This window comes from Labeo rohita, chromosome 5 (genome assembly GCF_022985175.1).
Source record: "Labeo rohita strain BAU-BD-2019 chromosome 5, IGBB_LRoh.1.0, whole genome shotgun sequence".
In the NCBI taxonomy this organism is placed as follows: Eukaryota; Metazoa; Chordata; class Actinopteri; order Cypriniformes; family Cyprinidae; genus Labeo; species Labeo rohita.
Window position 1 is genome coordinate 16,063,415 of NC_066873.1, and position 24,428 is coordinate 16,087,842.

A 24,428-nucleotide genomic window follows, 5' to 3' on the forward strand; every position below is an offset into this window, starting at 1 on the left:
TCTCTGGACTCTCTAGGTTAATAATTATCAAAAATGTACCCTTTGGGATGCTATAACAGGGCTGTTTAAAAAGCCTGTCCAAAAAGGGCCTGTCCAAATTTACCTAAATCCTGTAAAGCCTAAAGGAAAACTCAAAACTTCACAAAACCTGGTGAGCACATTCGACTGGTGATTCTAAACAAGCATGCAATGTTTGAGAGAGCTCTGATCACAGCTGGCACTATAACAGTTATAACTGTTAAAAACCATAATATTTCTATGGTAAATTACCTGGATTTGCCAAAAATGCTTTTTAAAATCATTGATTTAGGTGGTTACAAGCTTGCTAAATAATGTTTTTTCATGTGCTTAAGTCCCTTAAAGCACTTGAACCCAGGTAATTGCTGCTTGCAGCTATATTTTTATTTTTTGTTTTCTTTTCTTTTACTTTATTATTTTATTTTGCTTTATTATTATTATTATTATTATTATTTTCAACAAAAACCAGGGGCAAGATTCAGGAAAGCATAATTCTTAAAATTCTTCTTAACTGCTATATTCTTATTTTCCACCTTCCCAGCAGGCACACAACGTCATAAGACGCTGATATTTGGTTAAATTTCGGTTGCGACATCGGCTGACCAAAATTCAATGTAAATTCAACGTTTAATGTCAACGTTAAATTGATGTCCAATACCAATGTCAGCTGACGTTGATATTTTGTTGTTTTTAGGTTGTGTAACCAAAATCCAACATTAAGTCAGCGTCAAATTGACGTCAAATACTGACGTGTTATTTTTTTATACTCTTAAAGTGTTCTAAATTTGAATTCCTAAAAAGAATGTTCATAAAAAATCCTGAAAATTCCTAAAAAATGTGTGTAAATAAATAACCTGCTAAGGTAGGAAAACTTTCAACCTGTCTTAAATCCCGGAAAAAATAAAAAAAAATTGGCATTTTTTAAATATTAAGCATCACAACATAACACTAACTAAATATAATATATTTTACTGTTAGAGATGTGCTTGAGTACGAACACCAATGTTCGATAACGTAAACAATTGGCCATGATTATGCGTGATATGACTGTTTGGTGAATTCAAAATTCAGTAACAACTCTACAAAACCTCAAGTGGGGTCTTTGTTTTCAATTTCATAATTATAAAATTTAGGTAGCATAAACAGGACTTCAAAAAGTCAACTGTTGAGGTGTTTTCAGTTGAGCTGTTTAGCAAGTCTTCATCAAGAGCTGCCATACAATCAGATGACACTTGACATCTTGAGAAAAAAATAGGATGTTCTTATGAAACTATTGGTGAATTTCATATAATATTTGAGAATTTTCAATATTTCAGACTGCAGTTAGGAACATCCATACAGACTTCTAAATCGAGGTAGATTTTCATGAATCCAGTCCATGATTAACATCTCATGTTGTTCTAAGTGTAGATGTTTTTGGTAAACTGACACCATCTTTAAGACAAGTTTGTGCTATGTTTTGATAGACATCTCTGTAGAGTCATCTGGGAAGCGTTTTAGAGCAACACCACATCTCTCGGCCCAAACTTTGTGTTCCTATATCATCAAACGCAGTGCTCTGATAAGTGTCTCTCTTAGCATATATGTGGCTCGTATGCATAGACGGAGCTGAATTGCATCTCAGTTGGCGCCGGGTTCTCAGACCTGGCAGAACCTCAGCGATATGACCTCCTTTTGAAAAGCGCTCAACCTCTGGGGGCCAGAGATTGGTTCAGGCCTGTAGAGAGAAGGATCGGGCCTCCCCGCTCTCTGAGGAAAGGGAGAGAGGAGCTGATTGGGATAGAGAGCTGTGAAGGAGAGCAGTAGCGGGGGGCTGTGACAGGCTCTTTTCAGGCAGGGTGTGCTCTTGAAAGGCCCGGGCTGAAAGGAGCCCAGTGTCCCTATGCGGAGGCCTTTGGCCCATCATGGCCCCGAGGCCCTCCAGTCCTCACTCTAGCACAATGCTCTCAGCCTCTCGCTTTGTCTTTAGCCTGTTAACCCTTCGTTCGCCGCTATTTGCGGCTCTCTGCCACCTCTTTACATGCCAATAGCGAGGGACAGGCCTGAAACAAAAGCGACACTTTTTGTTCACAGCTGCTCTCAGGGGTAGCGCGCTCTTGAAACGATCTCCAGGTTTGCTTCCGCAGGCCCAGCGTGTTTCGCTAACCTGCTTCTTGGCGAAACATGGGTTTGTGCACGATAGTTTGCTCTAATTGAAGTGGGAAGTCATGCTGGGAGATGTGTTTGATCTTCGGTTAAGTACTGGTGGAAAACACTCCACAGGCCAAACGGCGGACGGGTGACCTACATAACCGTACGTATAACGGGTTAGCGCCGTCGTGCTCTTCGCCGCCACCTTAACACGTCCACGTCCACGTCCACTAGGGGGAGCTGTTGGACCAGAATTGAAAGGACAAATTTGCGTCTTCTGACAAGAAAGGGGGGAAAGATGGGGTACTGGTCGCTGAGATGGGAGGGGCTGCTGTGCAAAATGAAAAGAAAAGCTATTTCACCTTGCACAACACCAGTCTTTTTTTTTTCTCTAGTGGTAAAGGATAGATGTTCCGCTCCCTCGTTCCCCACCCGCTCCCCCACCTTGTACTCTGCATCCAGGCATTCATTAGCACCCTAGCCTGCAGTCCGATAGGGACAGATATGCTCAAGAGAAGATGGGGGGCTAAATGGAGGATGGGACAGTGGATTCAAATAGAAAAAGGACATTAATTTGTCCCTCATATTAGCATATTCCCGGTTCTCTTCTTGACACCCGTTCACAGAAGTGAATTTAATAAAGATGTACCTTATCAAGCGTGGCAGATAACAGAAAGTGCCGGTGTTAGTGCCGCACAATACGTCTTAAACAGATTAACTCGGGCAAGGCGGCGGTCCAGCCAAATGCAAGATAGACAGGGCCAGTGCTAGAGTGTATCGCCGTATGATCGGCTCTCTGAGGAGAACCGAAGCGCGGTGCAAAAGGCCATAACTAGTTATCAACGCTCAGTGTTAAAGTGCCAGGAGGCTGCTGACGTCTTCCAAACAAATAAAGTGTTTAAGAGCTGGAGGTTTTGGGTGGGGGGAAGGTGAGTGCTGGGTGGCGGAGGTATAGAGATGCTGTGAAACTGCAGATGCTCCCAATTTAAACTGTGGATGTCCTCACTTGCCGGGGATGGGGAGTTGAGGGGGGGTTGCACTGAATGCAATTAAGTCTTTTAATGCAGCATTGCACCAGCCTCAGATACATCATTAAAGTGGAGGAGGCATATCAGATGACTTTCAGCGCTTTGCATATAGGCTGTGTGGGCCCGGGAGCCTTGTCTAGGTGCGTTAATGGCAGAGAATGAAGACGTCTGTTGTCGCCTACCTGTCATTCAGCACATCATGTCAAATCTCCAACTCTTGATTTACTTCTGAAGCATTACAACATGACATGGGTAAAAACGCGTGTATGTTTTTAATTTATGTAGACAGATCTGCTTAAAAATGAGTTATTTTTCTGTGTGTGCACAGTAAATATGTATAAAACTGATAAAAGCTGGTAAGACTTTACAGAAAGGTTGTATATGTAGAAATAAGGCAATAGTTAAAAATGGAAAATACTTGAACAGCATTTATGTATGTATGTATGTATGTATTTATTTATTTATTCGCATAAAACTAGTAATTGATGAGCTAACACATAACAATATTTTAATAGTAGTAATAATAATAAAAGTAATAAATTTTTTGCATTTAATAAATGCATAAGCTAGTAATTGTCAAACTAACAATAAAAATAGAATAATAATTATAATAAAACATTATTTATTCATATTAATTTATTAAAAAATATTCTTTGATGTGAATTTACAGTGAACAATGAATTAGAATAATAATATATAATAATAATAATAATAATAATAATAATAATTAAACATTATTTATTCATATTAATTAATACAATGACGTGAATCAATGACGTGAATTTACAGAACATAAAAATAATAATAATAATAATAATAATAATAATAATAATAACGAATAAATGTAAAAGTTAATAACTGTCAAACTAACAATAAACAACATAATAATACCAACAATAATACATTATTTATTCTTATTAATGTATAAAATTACTGACTTGACTTTAGTGAATTAGTATAATAATAATAATAATAATAATAATAAATAATAATGATTTTTTTACATTTAATGCATAAGCTAATAATTGTCAAGTTAACAATAAACAATATAATAATAACAACAACAATACATTATTTATTCATATAAATGTATAAAAATTACTGACATGACTTTATAGTGAACAATGAATTAGTGTAATAATAATATTTAATAATAATAATAATAATAATAATAATAATAGTAATAGTAATAATGCCTTTTTCTAGATGTAATAAATGGATAAACTAACAATTGTCAAACTAACAATGAACAATATATTATAGATAATAGTAATAATAATAATATCAATAATAATAATCATGCATTTTACATTTAAATTTTACATTTAATAAATGTGTGTTAATAATTGTCAAACTAACAATGAACAATATAATAATAATAATGATAATATTTATTCTTAATTATAAAAATTATTTGATATGACTTTACAATGAACAGTGAATTAGTATAATAATAATAATAATGCATTTTTGTACATTTAATAAATGCATAAGCTAATAATTGTCAAACTAACAATGAACAATATAACAACAACAATAATACCTTATTTATTCATAATAATTAATAAAAAACATTGAACAATTAATTAGTATAATACTAATTGTTACTATTATTTAATTTATTCATTAAGTCATATTGATAAATGTGCATTAATAAATAACTTTAACTATATATGTGGGTCTTTATCTTTCTGAAACATTTTAGATCTTATATCTTTCCTATTCATAGATTTGCATTTAATCACATTCTTTTAGTCAGTGTCGATTCATAAAAAATGAAAAAGACGAGCCTCAAATACGATTGCATCTTTTTCGGAGCTCATGGATCTCAGTCTTTAAGCCGTTATTTCTCAATATTCCCTGAGAGGAGGACTGTATCTGCGCTTCACAGCTGTTGTTGTAAGCAGAGCGAAATTATGCATTTTAATAGTAGCCGGGCGAGTGCGGGCGACTCGTGTGTAATGGACGTTAATGGGCATCAGGGCCAGGGTGACCTCTGCTGAAGTGGAGGCGCACAGTTCCTCTCTGGCCCTGTCACTCGCTTCCAAATCAAAATGTGAACAAGTACAGCAATGTGTGTGTGTAAGGACGCCAAGTAGGAGGAAAAAGAGTGTGAGAGCAGCAAAAGAGGGAGGCAGGGAAGAAGGGAGGGGGGTGGAAGCTGTTAGCATTCCATTTTTATTATGACATTTCACAGTCATCCGATTTAATGTCCCCTGACCGGATTGTCCGGCTGGAGACGGTGGGCTTGAAATGTTATTTAGAGCATTGATAAAAGGTGAGCGCCTGCGAGATGACAGCGAGTCATAAGGCTCCGCGCGGTGACATTCATTTTCTCCACAACAGAGATGGAATAAGACGTCACGGTGACAAGCTGTCACTCAAGACACAGCCCCGCCATCTCACCCCTCCCCTTCTCTCCCTTTTCCGTCCCTACTGTCTGGTTGGGGGTTACAAGGGGCTCCGAGTGTGTGTGTGTGTGCCCGAATGTTTATGCGCTACCCCTTTCCTGTAATGGGACTAAACCGCTCTCTTCTTCGCCGTACCATATGAGTTGGCCTTGCCTCGCCGGCCCCAAAGCCGAGGGGGGTGGGAAAATATATTCTTCAGCCTTTCATTAAAAAAATAAAGAGGCCTCATCTCCTGAGCTTTTCAATCTCCTTGCCTGTCTTTTGAGGGGTCTGAAAAGCCAGCACCCTTTGCAAATCTCAAATTCCTCTGCCATGCACCAGCTCCCTCTCCAAAAAAATCGGCCACTTTTCTTCAAGGCTGCAATAATCATAAATAACAAGCACTTGATATCTACGGAGGAATCATGTATTGAATGTATGTGGAAAAATACATTTCCCCCTTCAATCACCTCTCCACTCGTTTGCTATCAGAGGATTTTCGACAATAATATCGTTCGTAACAGCCAAAGCCAGTCCGAGTCTATAATGAATTAAGTCTGCAGCCTGGCCCCCGACTTTGAGAAATTCAAATTATAATTATTCCTCTGGGTATGTGTAGGGCTTATTGCCAAAAAGAGAATTAAAGTGAGGTCTCCAGTGCTTTTGACGGCGCACCAGTGAGATTGTGTCATCTCTGTCAGTCCGGCTCCATTCACTCGCATTTCAAAGTGTCCGTCTGGAAATGTCACAAGAGTTTCTTCAACTTTTGCTGCGGTTCACTTGGAGGGCAGGGGTGTACTGGCGTATTTTAGTTCATTTAATCGACAACTTTCCAGTGCTGTGCATTTATTAGACACGGAAAGTTGCTCTTTTACAGCTATTCCGTTTAAAATACATTTAATTTAATTTAAAGACATTTGTTACCATAATAGTTTAAAGCTTTTAAATTTGATATATTAGAGCTATGAAATGTAATTTTATTTTAGAAAAATTAGATATTAGTTTCCGATTATTTTTTTGTCTGGAAAAACACTTAGTCTGTTTGATCTCCAATTTATCTTTTGTAATTTTTTTGTGACCCTGGACCACAAAACCAACCATAAGTAGCACAGGTATATTTGTAACAATAGCCAACAATACATTGTATGGGTCGAAATTATAGATTTTTTCTTTTATACCAAATATCATTAGGATATTAAGTAAAGATTATGTTGCATTAAGTTATTTTGTAAACCTAATTTTTGCTTAGTAATATGCATTGCTAAGAACTTCATTTGGACAACTTTAAAGGTGATTTCTCAATATTTTGATTTTTGCACCCTCAGATTCCATACATTAATGGGAAGCGTATTTATTCAGCTTTCAGATATGTATAAAATCTCAATTTCTAAAGATTGTTTTTGTGGTCCAGGGTCACACTTTCATCATTTTATTCCAGTAAGTAGTGCATTTCTAAATCTTACAAAGTATATACAGAAAGTATGAACACTTATGCCACACTTTGTATTATATAATTGAATATCGTTTAATAATTATTTCATACAGTCAAAGTGTCATGTAATGTATTTTTAAGATATAGAGATTTTTAGGTGAAAAAACTTGTTTGCAGATGCCTCTTTTTTTAATTTTAAAGGCAATTTTCTCAATATTTTGATTTTTGCACCCTCAGATTCCAGATTTTCAAATAGTTGTATCTCGGCCAAATATTGTCCTATCCTAACAAACCATACATCAATGGAAAGCTGTATAAATATCAATTTCAAAATATTGACCCACATGATTGGTTTTGTGGTCCAGGGTCACATATATTTAATTACTATAGGTGTTTTGGCTATTCTTTCTGATTGACAAAACTGTACACGCTATAAAATGTCGAGAAAAACAAGGAGGGGGGAGAGAGCGATTGCTCATGCTGTGACCACACAGTTAGCGTGTGATGCCTAGTTTGTTTCATGGCTAAATGTCAGCCCCTTTAATGCTACAAAAGACACACAAAGGAACTGTAATGGAGTATTATGGTCTCTCAATGAGAGGCTTTTATCGGTATGAACGTAATTGACTTGCTCATAAATCATGCTTAAGTGTCTTTGCTGATGCACTTGTCTTTGTGCAGTGTATCCAACTCCCGAAGATTTACTGTTTTAGAAATTAGTGGCGTCGCTGCTCGTATTTTCTGTTGTTCTTTTCGTTTAATTGCTCACATAGTCACCTGAAACGGAAAGAAATTTTATTTCGCAGGAACATGTGAGTATAGACGCACATGCACTCGCAAAGTGAATTGATATAACATGAGTTTGACATGAGCAGTGTTTTATTTGTTTTTATTTTATTTTATGAATTTATTTTCTTCTCATTTCCACTCATGTGAAACAGCACCTGTGTTTGTTCTAGATAATGTGTGAGGATTTATTTTGGCTGCTTAAACATGTTTATAAAGTTTAAACTGTGACTTGATTTGAAAAATGCAATATTTCTGTCTCGCACATTTAGACAATTTGCTGGTTAATTGATTTTTGTTTCATATTTGTGACTATGGACCACAAAACCAGTCATAGGTAGCACTGGTATATTCATAGCAATAGCCAACAATACACTGTATGGGTCAGAATTATTGATTTTTCTTTTATGCCAAAAATCAGTAGGATATTAAGATCACGTTCCATGAAGATATTTTGTAAATTTACTACCGTAAATATATCAATGCTTAATTTTTGATAAGTAATATACATTGCTAAGAACTTTACTTGGACCATTTTTAAGACGATTTTCTCAATATTTTGATTTTTTTGCACCCTCAAATTTCAGATTTTCAGATAGTCGTATCTCGACCAAATATTGTCCTATCCAAGCATAACATACATTAATGGGAAGCTTATTTATTCAGCTTTCAGATATGCATATATCTCAATATCCAAAAATTGACTCTTCTGATTGTTTTTGTGGTCCAGGGTCACATTTACATCATTTTATTCCAGTAAGTAGTGCATTTCTAAAGCTTACAAAGTATATACAGAAAGTATAAACACACTTTGCATTATATAATTGAATGTCATTTTATAATCATTTCATACAGTACAAAGTGTCATGTTATGTATTTTTAAGATTTTTAGGTGAAAAAACTAATTTGTTTGCAGATGACTCTTTATTATTTTGTTGTTGTATGCACTGAAAATTATATTATATTTAATATTTCTAAGTGTTTATGTGTTCAAATGTGCCTTGGGATCGCTGTGTATTCTTTAGCTGTGTGGATTCATAGCTTCTTATACTCACAAATGCTTTTTTTTCTTCTTTGACCTCAACAGAGTCTGCTTAGATCTTTTCACAATATTAAAGACGTGGGCATGGTGCAGGTGAAGGTGATCCGAGCGGAGGGGCTGATGGCAGCTGATGTTACAGGTAAGAAAAACCCTCCCACGCACACGTACAGTGATCCTGACATATGATTTCTCACTCTCTTTTCCGCCGTTACTGATAAAGACTATCATTTCCCTTGGAATGGTCAGCAGGAGGCTGATAATATTGCATTCTGCTCTGTGCTAATGGATCGTTGGCTTCTCAGATCACTGTGTCTCTTAAACGTATTTTTTTTTTTCTCTTGCGCGTCTGCTCCGGTTTCCATTAATTCTTACTTTTAATTAGGTCTGCAGTGGACAGGCCTAGTTTCTGGCACTATGAATTATCAAGTTGAAAAAAAGATTAGAGACGGTGCAACGAGTTGAATCTTATTCAGAATCGGAATGAGACGTTAACACACACTCACCTTGGATCATTTATTAATGCTACACCAGAATTAAAATGCATCTGAATGTATTAGTTTGTTTTTTTGTTCGTTTTTCTTAAAACTGTGACCTCGTTGCGACTAAATCATCAGTTGTTCCTCAGCTTCTGTGTGTTGTATTCAAATAAGATATTTCTGTCTGACGTTTATTATTGCTTAAAAAACACAGTACCCTTTAAAGATGGTATATACTTTCAGCAATGATGTATTAAACTGTTCAGAAGTTATAATGTTACAAAATATTTACATTTCAAATTCTATTCTTTTGAACTTTCTATTCATCAAAGAATCCTGAAATCACATTTGCACAAAAATATTAAGCAGCACAACTGGTTCCTTACATTGTTGAAAATATCAGTGATAATAACCTTCAACATTTCTCACACTGTCACAGTTTATTTACTATAATTTAGAAAATGGTAATCAAATATGACAAGAACTCAAGAGTTGAACTATGTCAGAACATATTTATTTTGATAATGTCAAGTAGCTTTGATAGAAAGGTATGTGACAAAACATGGTAGTTTAAAGTGTCAAATCAAATTTTTGGTCCCTAATTTTTATCATGTTTACTGGAAGTCCACTGTATGAAGAATTTTTGACAATAATATGTCACCGTTTACTTTATTTCGCTATCCCCAGATAGTGTTCTCCACTAGTAAAAAAAATAAAATAAAAAATTATATCTGGTGTCTGAATAATTTTTGGTTTGACTGTATTTACTGAGCTTCAAATCAGTATATTAGACCGATTTCTGAAGAAGAAAAATAACTGCTGAAAATTCAGCTTTGCCATCACAGGAAAATACATTTCAAAATATATTAAAATATGTAATAATTATTTTAAATTGTAACAATATTTTACTGTATTTTTGATCAAATAAATTCAGCCTTGGTGAGCATAAGAGACTTTTTTTTAAAAAATATCTTACCTCAAACTTTTGAATGGTAGTATAGTTCACCCAAAAATAAAACAAATAAATAAAAGAATAAAAAAAGAATAAGAAAACTAGCTTTAACATTCTACAAATTATTTCCATTTGTGATTGACGTTAAAAAGAAAGTAATTCCATTTTGGACAGACATAATGATTAAATTTTGACAGAATGTTTATTTTTAGCCAAATTATTTCCTGGATTAAAGGTGATTTTTACGCTACTAATGACATCAAATAGAATTGCTAAAATATTTGTTTTCAAACAACACATTTTCAAACACTCCAACTCATCTACCATTGGTCAGACGAACAGATAGCATCATTTTTGTGAGTTTGAGACTATTAAAAATATCAAACAATGAAAAATTTTTGTTCAGCTTTAGCGATTTTGCAAGACACGTCAGTCCTGAGTTTGATTTGACCACTTGTGTGGGAAACGAAGCTGAGAATTGCAGCACAAGAATATTAATCAAGCCTGCACAATCGGTTGCACACAAGGTGTGAGGCGGCAGAAATAAACAGGAGCGACAAAGAGCGAAAAGACAGAGGGAGAGAGTGAGAGACAGAGAGAATTAGAGGCAGAGAGACGTAGAGGTCATTAGCACCGTCACTCTTAAGGTGGAGCATCTCGCGAGGTTCCTCTCCGCTAAGCGCTTTGCGTTCGCCGTCTCTCTAATCGCCTAATCGACGCCTTTAATTAAGACATGCTCAATGGCAGACCACCCCCCTCCCCTCTCACACCCTTCAGCCTCCCCCTTCCCGCTCGCTGCACAGTTCTGCAATCGGCCCTTTACTCGCTCCTCTCCGGGGGTCCGGCCCACTACGTTGACCTCGTAGCACGGTCTGGCGTTCCCTGGGGAACCGTGGCCTCCTCATGAGCTCTGATTTCACACTCCTCTCCCGCCACAAAGCGCCCGCGCACAAAGCTTTTCTAAGAGCCCCGACTCGCTCACGGACTCACCGTCTCAATCGGCCCTGGCACCGAGGTGTCAGCCAACAAGGTTACGGGCCACGGAACAGTGCCTCCTCTAATAGAGAGCTCACTGGAGACAGGGAGAGTCCGGGAAAAGTGGGGAAGGAGAGTGGACATAAAAGATCATGTGGAAAAAGAGAGGGAAATCTTAGTTCTCTTTCTTGCATCACCGAGTGTGGGTTTTTTTTGTCCAACCCCTCCTTTCTGTCTGTTTTTCATTGTAATTAATTGAGGCTTTTATCTGGAGTGCCTCCACTCCAGGCCAGCAGGATAAATGGTGACAGTGTGTAAAACCAACAGTATTTAGGGACAGGAGACTGCTTTCCTTCTGAATAGAGCCACTCAATACTTCACACGGATCGTTTCTGATGCAGACGTTACTCGGCGATTTCATTAACAATCGGTTTTCAAACAACAGCAGGAACTGTTCTGCCCCCGCTGCCATCAGTGTGTTTGTATATGATAATCCTATGGCCGGTTAAATGCTCCTCTCACGCAGGTACTTCTGCTGAACACCGTTCCTGCATTTCATTTAAAACGCCTTCCAGACCTGAAAAATGTAATTACCGTTTTGTACGTCAGCGCGCCGCGCGCTCATCAAATTGCTGCCGGAATGAGGTTGAACTCATCTCGCCGGCCTGTGAGGATTTGCCCAGAATTAACCCACAGATAGCGTCTGCTCGGCCACACCTGGGGAGTCAAAGTTTCATTCAGTGCAAAGCGTGTAATTTGCTCAGACAGCTGCCTCACGAACACGTAGTAGTTTGTCGCCGAGGATGACCGAGTGTCACCGCGAGGATATTGAATAGGGTGCTACATTCCTGCGCCTATCAATATACATTCATTTAAGCAGATGCAAATTATTTCTGAATGATGAAAATACTCACAATTACCAGACGTCATGGCAAATTAAGCATTTGTGTGAATGCATGCTTGAAATTAGGAAAAGGATTCTTTTTTACACTCAAAATAAATAAATTTGAATCCATAATTTAATCTCCTAACTGTATACTCCCATGAACATACAGTACACACTGTTCACACTTATTTTGTGTAAAAATGCAGGGAAATTCAGCAATAATCACTGCATTTAAACAAAAAACAGTGAATTAAGAATATATTCAGTTCAATCAATATACCACTGAAATTGATATGCCTGCTGACAGCAAGGGCTTTCCATTGATCACTGTGACATTTATTTTCCTTGTCAAATAAATGCCTTGCTTCTTTTATTCACTGGCAGGAAAGTGAATCATTTCACGCCGCGTTTTAACTTTGCACGTTATGGATGTTATTTTTGCTCCGGCTTTTAAAAATTATGCTCTGCAACAAACAACAAAAGTGCTCCCAATTGTTTTGTTCAGAGATTTGTTTAATGACTAAAAGTTTAGATCAAAGAGTTTGTTGTTTAAGTTTTCGTTGAGCACAATATTCCTTTAAATTACGAACATTTATTTACATGTGTATATTAATAGTTGATTTCAAAGCATGTAGGACAGCGGATTATATAAATATGTCTCTAGAGTCAACATCTTATAATAATGTATTTTCCACATGACTTAAAATATTCTATTGAACTTTCAAAAATACATCAATAAAAAGTGTCTCACTTCAAGACGTTTTAATTTATAAATCTGAATGCCCTGTCAGCAGCTACAAACAGCTTTGTGATAATATTCATAGTGATCTCCATATTTTTTGCCTGGAAAGTTTTCTGCAATATTTCTCCATCTGCATCCAGCTATGTGTGTGTGTTCACACCAGACGGAGATAGAGATGTCCTCACGGTGCTCTAGGGCAGCGCGAAGGCTGAAATGCTTATCTACCTGTGTGCAAACCACTGTATCGGTGTAACAACGGGAAACGACACCACACGGGGGCAAAATGAATATATCAAATCAGCTCCACAGTGATAAGTTGCTGCTAAAGCTTTAGTTTGGCTAAAGACAGCAGTGTGGTTTGATCCAGCCCTTCAGGCTCGCTGTCCCATCACCTTTATCAGGTGGTTTTCCCCCCGGCGCACCACCCAGTGGATTACACTGCGGTAAATACAATGAAACTGATAAAGTTAATGTGTGTGTGTGTCCCTCACAGGCAAGAGTGACCCCTTCTGTGTAGTGGAGCTCAGCAACGATCGGTTACAGACGCACACCGTGTACAAAAACCTCAACCCAGAGTGGAACAAAGTCTTCACGTTGTAAGTGTCAAAAGCGTATATGCGTGTGCGAGCGAGTGCTTGCATTTGCATATAATTACGTATTTTTAGCCAGGCAATTTATGATATGTGACCCTGGACCACAAAACTAGTCAGAAGTAGCACGGGTATATTTCTAGCAATAGCCAAAAATACATTGTATGGGTCAAAATTATCGTTTTTCCTTTTTTTTTTTTAAGTAAAGATCATGTTCAATGAAAATATTTGTAAATTTTCTACCGTGAATATATCAAAACTTAATTTTTAATTAGAAATGTGCATTGCTAAGAACTTCATTTGGACAACTTTGAAGGTGATTTTCTCAATATTTAGTTTTTTTGCACCCTCAGATTCTAGATTTTCAAATATCGTCCTATCCTAACAAACCATACATCAGTGGAAAGCTTATTTATTCAGCTTTCAGCTGATGTGTAGATCTCAATTCCAAAAAATATGACCCTTATGACTGGTTTTGTGGTACAGGGTCACATATATTTTTAAGTATGCTACAAGATAGAAGTATGTAACTTATGTAAACGGTAAAATCTAAATATTTTAAAACATGCATAGAATAATGATTAATTTGAAATATTTATGCTAGTTTAAATGTTATTTGTGACCCTGGACCACAAAACCAGTCATAAGTAATTTTTTTGAAAGCTGAATAAATAAGCTTTACATTGATGTATGGTTATAGGATAGGACAATTTTTGGCAAAAAAAAAAATATTTGAAAATGCAAAAAATCAAAATATTGAGAAAATCGCCTTTAAAAGTTCTTAGTAATGCATATTACTAATCAAAAATTAAGTTTTGATATATTTACAGTAGGAAATTTGCTAAATATCTTCATGGAACATGATTTTCACTCACTGTAATATCCTAATGATTTTTGGCGTAAAAGAAAAATAAATAATTTAGATCCATACAATGTATCACTGGCTATTGCTGCAAATATCAGTGTCAGATATATAATTTGTAATTGCAAACTAAATGAAAAGAAAATTGTGAAAAGGAGGTAAAACGTGAAGAAATGTTTTTTTACCCATTATACTGAAGAAGCTTAGTTATTAATACTATACTTACGAGCTATGTGATTTGTAAAGATGCATCTGAGAGCCGAGGATTACAGGATAATGTAGTCTGAATTATTTAATTAAGCTTTGTATTGCTAGTTGAAAGTGTGACACATAAGTAAACTCTTTAAGAAGAAAATGAACTTTTGTTCGAGATTACACTCCCTTTGCAAGTACAGCCATTGTGCCGTTTGATAATGTGCGATACATAATTTCCTATATTAGTTCGATATCTAGAGGTTGTTCCATTGATGTTTTTTTTTCATAATCTTTCAATCTTCACGGCTGGAAATTCATTTGTGAATTCCCATGGAAAGCTGGGTAATCTAGCCTCTCCTTGGAGCGCTCATCTCTTAAAGAATAACCTCATTTTCTTTCATTAGACTTCTCCTCTTTAGCCTACTTTTCAAAGATAGCATTTCAAATGGAGAATTGCAGCATCTTTTTTTAACCCCGGCACAATGGAGATTGTCACCAAGGATTTAGATGAATCACATTTTTTGTCATGACTTGAAAGATCTTTTCAGTGTTTAATACTAGTCAATGACTTCTTCACCTACCTCTTTTTTTCTTCAACTAGCAATGTGAAAGACATCCACTCGGTCTTAGAGGTGACCGTCTATGACGAAGACAGAGACCGAAGTGCCGACTTCTTGGGCAAAGTGGCGATACCGTTGTTAAATGTAAGTTTTGAATCTTGAAAATGCACTGAGGAGTTTTCTTACATATTTTTATAGAACTAAAATGCACGTGTCTAACTTTTATTGATCGGAAAAGCACAAGAAAAAGTTTGGAAAAAATAGAGGGAAAATCAACAAAGCATACGTCTAAACTTTATTGATTTTCGTGATGATAGAGTAAGATGTGAAAGTGAGAAAAACAGTGGGGAAAAAAAAAGCTGCTAACAAAAACAGAGAAGAAAAGAAAAGATAAGGGGGGGACGCAATGTGCGCTCCCAGGCTGATTCCCCAGGATAGTTAATTTGCGGCTGACAGTGGTCGGGCCGTAATGAACAGGTACTTGTCAGAGCCGCCACAGTTGTTTTGGGCTCTCTGTCAGATGCAGCAGCTGGGGTTCAAAGGTCACACGGAGAGTGTATTCAGCTGGGTATTGCCAGACAGACGGCTGTCATGTCCCTCTCCCGCAGATCCAAAATGGAGAACGCAAAGCTTACGCCTTGAAAAGCAAGGAACTGACAGGGCCAACCAAAGGGGTCATCTTTCTCGAAATAGACGTGATTTATAACGTTGTAAGTCCCACTCTCTTTTTCTCGCTTGCTTTTTTCTAGCGTTTTTCACTTCTTTATCTGCTCAGCCTCTCCCGGGCTGTCTGTCCCCGTCCTCATTCTTTCTTTTAATTACTGAAGACTCCCCTTTCCTCAGCCTTTTATTTGTGCGTCTGTGTACCGCTGTGTGTGTCCGTCCGCCATTTTAGGCGAGAGTGTGAGAGCGTCACATGGCCGTGTGGTGTGGAGTGTGTGAAATGGAGGGATGTCTTGATATATTAGATCGTTAATGACACGTCGTGATCACGACGGTAGATTATTGCGTTCAATCACGCATCAAGTTTCTGTGTTGCAGGTAAAAGCCGGCTTGAGAACTTTGATTCCCATCGAGCAGAAATACATCGAAGAGGAGCCGCGAGTGTCCAAACAGGTAACGAGAGCACTTTAATCGCACCTTTGTTGAAGACGTTAACAAAATCTTCCCCACAACACAAGTTGTAGACAGCAGCATCTTTCTCCTCGTCTTCCCCCTCTCTCTCTCTCGCTCTTTCTCCTTGTCTCTTCCTTCTCTTCTGGAGGTGCTGAATAGAAATGTCAAGCTGTCAACGCTGGGGGTGCATAAGTAGATTGGCCATCCTTTAGTTTGGACCTCAGTGGTTCTTCTGCTGTGCTTCTTTTTGTCACCCTGTTCAATGTCTCCCCCCGTCCCTGACAAAGAGCTGAATTGTAGGGGTTGTCCCAAATCAGACCTGTCACTGAGACACTGCTTGGGACAAACACACACACACTCTCTCTCTATCTGTCACGCAATAAAGCGCCACTGAATGCACGCTAGAAAGTGCCCACTCGGCACTTTTCGGTGTGAATTTGCCCCCCCCCCCCCCACCTAAACTGTTTGCGAGTGAGACGTGCGCACGAACTGAACAACGAGGGCGACGTATCAAATTTATCTTTTGCTTTTACTTCCTTTACTTGCTCCTCAACAGTTCAGGCTCATTTTGTCAAACATCCCAGGCTTATTTTATTCTTTAGGAGTTTGGTTTTGTATTTCGCCTCAGATGTACTTTGATTAGTCCCAAATGACAAACAAAATGGCTTACTTTAAAGGGAAGCTCCGAATCCTATACTTCACCACAGTAAATGTGGGTATTTACTATGATCAAAGCCGTAGTGTTTTAAAGCCATTATGCAACCTGGAGCGTTTGATCTTCCTGTGAACATAGGAAGCAGCGGTCATTTGCAGTTCACCCGCATTCAGAAGCACAAATAAGACCTTTTTATTAAAGAGGTGTGACAAAAAATATTTAATTCCTTCCTACTCCTATAAATGCAAAAATATGTATGGGGTTTGGTTTACTCTAATTCTTGATTTGTTGCATTATTCTGGTCTAGTATCATATTTTAGGTGCTATTTTATAATAACAGTTAGTTTCTCATTATTTCTAAATATTGAAAGTCAATTATTGTAGTACTGTTAGACCTAAGACTTTTTATGATCATTTTAAATTTATATTATATAGACCACTGTTCAAAAGATTTATATGCTCACCAAAACTGCATTTATTTAATCAGAAATACATTTTTTTTTGTAAAATATTACAATTTAAAATGAGTGCCTTCTATTATAATACATTTTAACATTTAATTTATTGCTGTGATGACAAATATGAATTTTCAGGAGTCATTACTTTATTTTCCGTCACATGATCTTTCAGAAATCATTCTAATATGCTTATTATGATCAATGTTGAAACAAGCTACTTCATTACTTAAGTGTGATTCTTTTGGTTTCATTTTTTGATTAATGTACACCAGTCAAAAGTTTTTGAACAGTAAGATTTTTAATGTTTTTTTTTTTTTTTTAAAGAAGTCTCTTCTGCTCATCATTTATTTGATCCAAAATACAGCAAAACAGTAACATTTTTAAAGATTTTTAGTATTTAAAATAACTGTTTTTTATTTGAATATATTTTAAAATGTAATTTATTCCTGTGATTTCAAAGCTAAATTTTTAGCATCATTACTCCAGTCACATGATCCTTCAGAAATCATTCTAGCATTCTAATTTGCTGCTTTAACAACATTTTTATCGTGTTAAAAACAGCATATATTTTTAGATAGAGTATATTTTTTAAAGGTTTCTTATTTATATGATTTCAGATAAGTATTTATCTGAAATAGAAATCTTTTGCAGCATTATAAATGTCTTTTGATCAATTTGATCATCCTTGCTAAATAAAAGTTTTCATTTCTATAATTTCTCGTGTCACTGAAGGCTGGAGTAATGATGCTGAAAATTTAGCTTTGATCACAGGAATAAATTTTGTTTTATAATATATTCAAAAAGAAAGCAGTTATTTGAAAAAGTAAAAATATTTCACAGTATTACTGCTTTTTCTGTCTTTTGGATCAAATAAATGCAGGCTTGGTGAGCAGAAGAGACTTCTTTAAAAAAACATTACAAATCGTACTGGTCAAATCGTACTGGTAGTGTAAATTCAAAAGAACAGCATTTATTTTAAATAAAAATCTTTTGTATCATTGTAAATGTCTTTGCTGTCACTTTTGACAAATGAAAAGTGTTAACTCGCTGAATGAAATTTAAAAAAGTTAGAATGATAGTGTATATAATTTAAAAAATGGAATTGTCCTTTAAAAAATAATTTTAGTTTAGCTGTTTTTCTCAGTGTGAATCAGTTTAATTGTGAAATATTGTCTGTTGTTGTGTCACTCAGCTGCTGCTGCAGAACTTCAACAGAGTGAGGCGCTGTATCATGTTCCTGATCAATGCTGGCTGCTATATCAACAGCTGCTTTGAGTGGGAGTCTCCTCAGAGGAGCATCTGTGCCTTTCTGGTAAGGACCAGTATGCATTCAACCACACCAACAGACACATACAGCGGCTCCAGAATGTATTTGGACACATTTGCCTTTGAATTTCATCATATTAACTTTTCATATAATATTTATTTCAGAGTTCACTTGATGACCCTAGTAAAAAATAATAGATTTAAAATACATTTATTTTATACTAAGTATAGTTCAAGTTTAATAACATATTTACTGACATGAGACTCGCTAATATAAAAAATATACAAAAGTTGTAATTAAACTTAATTTGGAGTACTACTTGTGCACAATGCACATTTCTTTCCAAATAATATTGGTCTTTAAATACAAAATATATTTGAAGTGTACCTAAAGTATACTTGCAATAGTTCCACTTTAGCACAATCAAATATACTTAGTTGAACTTCAGCACTACGTCTGCACAATTAAAGTGCATTTAGTTGCTCCAATTTAGCAGACTTTAAATATGCCAGTTTAGTATAATAAAAGTACAATTGCAGGGTGTTTTTATTAAGTACATAATATGTAAATATATGTGAAGCATACTTAGCATGAAATAAATGTATTTTAAATTTTAGTATATTTAATTTTCCCTAAGGGAACGACACTCGTGGTTACACATACTGTATGTGAACTGAGCAGAACTCTATACATTCCCTAAAATGACCTTGCAATGAATTGATTCTTAAAATGTGATGCTAACTCTGAGAAGAGCACTCTGGTATTTTGTTATCAATAGCAGATTTGAATCAGCGAAGAAATTCAGTTTATTTTCTCAAAGTTAGTGTCATTTTTCCAATCCATTTATTTTTCATCCAAGGTCACTTGAGTAAATCAAGTCAGTAAGTTCTTCTCGGTTCACACACGAGTAACTATATATGTAGTTCATCATATTAAAGGAGAAGTCCACTTCCAAAACAAAGATTCAGATATAATATAATCACCCCTTGTCATCTAAGATGTTTATGTCTTTCTTTCTTCAGTTGTAAAGAAATCATGTTTTTTGAGGAAAACATTTCAGCATTTTTCTCCATATAATGGACTGCTGTGGTGCATCGATTTTGAACTTCCCAAATGCGGTTGTAAACAATCCCAGCCGAGGAAGAAGGGTCTTTTGTAGCAAAACAGTTATTTTCATTTAAAAAATACAATTTAAATACTTTATATTCTCAAACGCTCAACGCTCATTCTGCCTCAAGACAGTTAGGGTATGTCGAAAAAACTCCAATCATATTTTCTGCCTCAACTTCAAAAATCATTTCAAAATCATCCTACATTGCTGCAGAAGTACCGACAAAAAGTGAACATGCAAAGAAGATCAAACACCCTTAACAAAAAAGGTAAAACAGTGATATATGGGGCAATTTTGAAGTTCAGAGAGAACATGAGAGTTTTTCGACATACCCTAACTGTCATGAACCGGAACAAAAACAGTCCATTTTTCTGAAAATAACCGATCGTTACACTAGATAAGACCCTTCTTTCTCAACTGGGATCGTTTGAAGTTGCATTTAAACTGCATTTTGGAAGTTCAAAATCGTGGCACCATATCAGTCCATTATTTGGAGAAAAATGTTGAACTTTTTTCCTCAAAAAACATAATTTCTTTGACTGAAGAAAGAAAGACATGAACATCTTGGATGACAAGGGCGTGAGAACATGTTATGTGAATCTTTGTTTTGGAAGTGGACTTCTCCTTTAACAAAGAACATGATCCACTAGCATTTGATGATACATTTATCTTTACTTTAACAGTATGTCTATTGTTTTATCACTTAAAACCTAACAACCCTAAGTGCTTTACTTCAAACATGCATTCTGTATATTTTCTTTCAAAAATAATTGCCAGTTTATTTGGTATTTTGTCTCTAAGGGAGTGATTTTCATATCTTTAAGTGCACTTTCTGCATTCACTTTGCATACACTAGACTTTATAAAATACTTTGACAGGTTCTGTGGTGATCCATTAGCTCCCGTGCACACTTTTCCCATCTCCCCGTCTGTTGTGTTAAAACTGTCCAGAATTTTGCCCATTTGTCTTTGACATCCTCCAGCAATCCTCTCAGATCTCCAGCAATACTCCGGCACCTCGGGTGAAGTTGTCTGAATTCACGACAGCCCCTTTCATAGCGAGGTGCACCTTCAGATTGTAATTGGACAGTTGAACCTTCATGAAAAGGACACCCTTTGTGAGTGGGCCGTGTGACTAAATGCTAGCACAGGACATGCTGGCTAATCTTTGCCTGTGATGCTGCATAATTTGCTGTAGGGCCTGTCTGTTTCGGGACTCGCGTGTCTTTAAGTGTCGCCGGGTAGGCCATTAACATTTGCTGCTTGACACATTTTAATTTCGGTACACTTCCGAAAGCAAAAGCCGAGGGCACACGCGTGAGCCGAGGGACAGCTGTATCGATCAGCTAACATTTTAGTTGAACATTTTTTTTTCTTTTCCTTCATGGTTGTCGGGGGAAAAAACATCAATGAAAATGTCAGAGGAAGAAATGTCAAGAGATTTGAGGAGAATAAAACAAAAACAATTACATTACATTTGTTCTTAATGTTCAGATGCTATTATAAAAATGATCGTTCAGTCGCATTCAGTTTAGCACGTCTGACCCAGACTACCAAAGTTATCAAAATTAGCTTTGAAGTGATTTTTTTTACTTTCTTCACAGTTGTCCCATTAGCTGGTAATGTTATTCTTTGCAGTCTAAATCTCCCTCCTTAAGAGCTCTCTAATCATCACACTGATTTCTTTCTTTATCACCAGCCATCTGGTTCAGGTGAGCCTTCACGGCTGCGCTGAGACACACATCTGTGGCGTTCTGTCAGCCGCTGACAGTTGTAAGCCAAAAGAATACAATAGTCAGACACCGGCGGAGGTGATTTCGCATTCAAGAGTTGCAGAACCTCCGGTGCTTGCCGCACAAAGGTTAGCCAAAGCAAAGGGGCTGCTCGCGACGCGCAGATAAAACCAGCTGCGAGCGGTGGCGGTGGCAAGCCTTGTGATTTGCTATTCTGGTATTTTTAGGTCTGTGCCTTTTTGACATTTTAGAGTTCTTGTTTTTAGCTTAGGTTTTGAGGTTGGATTGGTGTTGTTGTTTATGTTGCTGGGATTTTGTTGCAGAAACTCTTCCAAAGATTTTTTTGGTGTGTTTGCTGGTGCTCCAAATACTCTGCTCCTTTCCTTAAAGGTGAAGCGTGTAAGCGTGTAAGTGAAAGATTGTGTTGGATCCCAGGTTAATATGCACAGTAGGCCATTTTTATGTTCACAAATTTTAAGCATCTAGACCTGCTTGGCACAACCATACAGTGGCATTAGTTAGGGGGTGGGACCTATGGTCAACAGTCTTATTATTATCAATGTTGAAAACAGTTGTGCTGTTTAATATTTTTGTGGAAACCAGGCTTCTCTTTTTCAAGATTCTTTGATGTTCAAACAAACATTATAAATGTCTATTCTGTCACTTTTGATTGATTTAATACGTCCTTGCTGAATTAAAGTATTAATTTTAATTTAAAAAAGACATTAATTTGGGGTTCGGACTACTTATTTGACAAGCAATGGCTGAAACTTTTTTTTATTATTATTATCAGTGTTCAAACCAGTTGTGCTGCTTAATATTTTTAAAGAAACGGTGATAATTTTTTTCGGGATACTTTGATAATAGAAAATTGAAATATGAATATTTTGTAACAATATCTGTATAGTATTTATAGTATTAAATTAGTATTAATTTATTTGACAGCCAAAGGCCAACAGTCATCTTTGGCTTATGTTGTGCTTTGTAATATTTTTGTAGAAACCATAATTCTTTTCTTCTTCCAAAATTGTTCGATGAATAAAAAGTTCAAAAGAACATCATAAATGTTTATTCTGTCACTTTTGATCAATTTAATACATCCTTGCTGAATTAAAGTATTATTATTATTTTTTTAAGCATTAGTTTGGGATTCGGATTACCTATTTGGCAAGCAATGGCTAAAACTTCTCTTTTTTTTAATATCAGTGTTGAAAACAGTTTAATATTGCATAATATTTTTGTAAAAATGGTGATTGTTTTTTCAGTATTCTTTGATAAATGGAAAATTCAAAAGATCAGTTTATTTAAAACAGAAATATTTTGAAACAATATATATATATATCTTTACTGTGACTTTTGATTAAATAATGCATCCTGGATGAATTAAAGTATTAATTTAATTCAAAAAAGGCGTTAGTTTTAGCCATTGCTGAAACTTATTATTTTTATTATTATCAGTGTTGAAACCAATTGTGCTGCTTAATATTTTTGTAGAATTGTAGAATTTTTGTTATTATTTTTTTCAGGATATTTTGATAGAAAAATATAGAAATAGAATAGCAAAAGAAAATTATATAGACATTTTGTAACAATGTATATATTTTTACTGTCACTTTTGATCAATTTAATTTGTCCTTGCTGAATGAAAGTATTAATTTATTTGACAGTCATCTTTATTTAACAGTCATCTTCGGCTTATGTTGTGCTTCTTAATATTTTTGTAGAAATTATTCTGTCACTTTTGATCAATTTAATACATCCTCACTGAATGAATGTGTTAATTTGATATATATATATATATATATTTTAAAGGCATTAGTTTGGGGTTCGGACTATCTATTTGACAAGCAATGGCTTTCATTATTATTATTATTATTATTATCAGTGTTGAAACCAGTTGTGCTGCTTAATATTTTTGTAGAAACTGATTATTTTTTTCAGGATACTTCAACTAATAGAAAATTCAAAAGAACAGTTTATTTGAAACAGAAATATTCTGTAACAATATAAATATCTTGGGGTTTGGACTACCTATTTGACAAGCAATGGCTGAAACTGTATTTTTTTTTTTTTTTTTAGAATACTTTGATAAATAGAAAATTCAAAAGAACAGTTTATTTGAAACAGAAAGTTTTTGTAACAATATAAATATCTTCACTGTGACATTTGAACAATTTAATGCATCCTTGCTAAATAAAAGTATTAATTTATTTTAAAAAAGCCATTAGTTTGGGGTTCAGACTACCAGTTTGACAAGCAATGGCTGAAACATATTATTTTTTCTAATATTATCAGCGGTAAAACTAGTTGTGCTGCTTAATATTTTTGTAGAAATGGTGATTTTTTTTTTTCTTCAGGATACTTTCTTGAATAGACAATTCAAAAACAGCTGATTTAAAACAGAAATATTTTGTAACAATATAAATATCTTTACTGTGCCATTTGATCAATTTAATGCATCCTTGCTAAATGAAAGCATTCATTTATAAAAACAAAAAAACATTAGTTTAGGGGTCGGACTAACTATACAAACAGTGGCTGAATTTTTATTATTATTTTCAGTGTTGAAACCAGTTGTGCTGCTTAATATTTTTGTGGAAATGGTGATTATTTTGTTATGATACTTTGAGTAGAAAATTCAAAAGAACAGTGTATTTGAAATACAAATATGTTAAAACAATATAAATATCTTTACTGTGCCTTCTGATCTATTTAATGCGGCCTTACAACATGAAAATATCTATAAAAAAAAAATAGTTTGGAGCATGGACTACCTACTTGACAAGCAGTGGCTGAACTTTTTATTATTATCAATGTTGAAACCAGTTGTGCTGCTTAATATTTTTGTGGAAATGGTGATTAAGTATACTTAGATGAGTGGAAAATCTAAAAGAACAGTTTATTTAAAATAGAAATATTGTAAAACTATATAAATATTTTTACTGTGACTTTTGATCAATTTAATGCATTCTTGTTGAATGAAATTTAATTTAAAAAAGCATTTTTTGGGGTTAGTTTGGGGGTC

General features: G+C 35.5%; 1 protein-coding gene across 7 annotated transcripts in view; it reads left to right on the top strand.

Moving 5' to 3' along the window:
• mctp1a (multiple C2 domains, transmembrane 1a) overlaps positions 1–24,428 on the top strand; it is a 209,647-nt gene that overhangs the window by 119,828 nt on the left and 65,391 nt on the right. For all 7 annotated transcript variants that reach the window (XM_051110080.1, XM_051110082.1, XM_051110079.1 and 4 more), the window contains 6 exons: positions 8,872–8,965; positions 13,351–13,453; positions 15,106–15,208; positions 15,673–15,774; positions 16,106–16,180; positions 18,486–18,605. In XM_051110080.1, the coding sequence (XP_050966037.1) occupies positions 8,872–8,965; positions 13,351–13,453; positions 15,106–15,208; positions 15,673–15,774; positions 16,106–16,180; positions 18,486–18,605 (597 nt within the window). The remainder of the gene's footprint in view (positions 1–8,871; positions 8,966–13,350; positions 13,454–15,105; positions 15,209–15,672; positions 15,775–16,105; positions 16,181–18,485; positions 18,606–24,428) is intronic.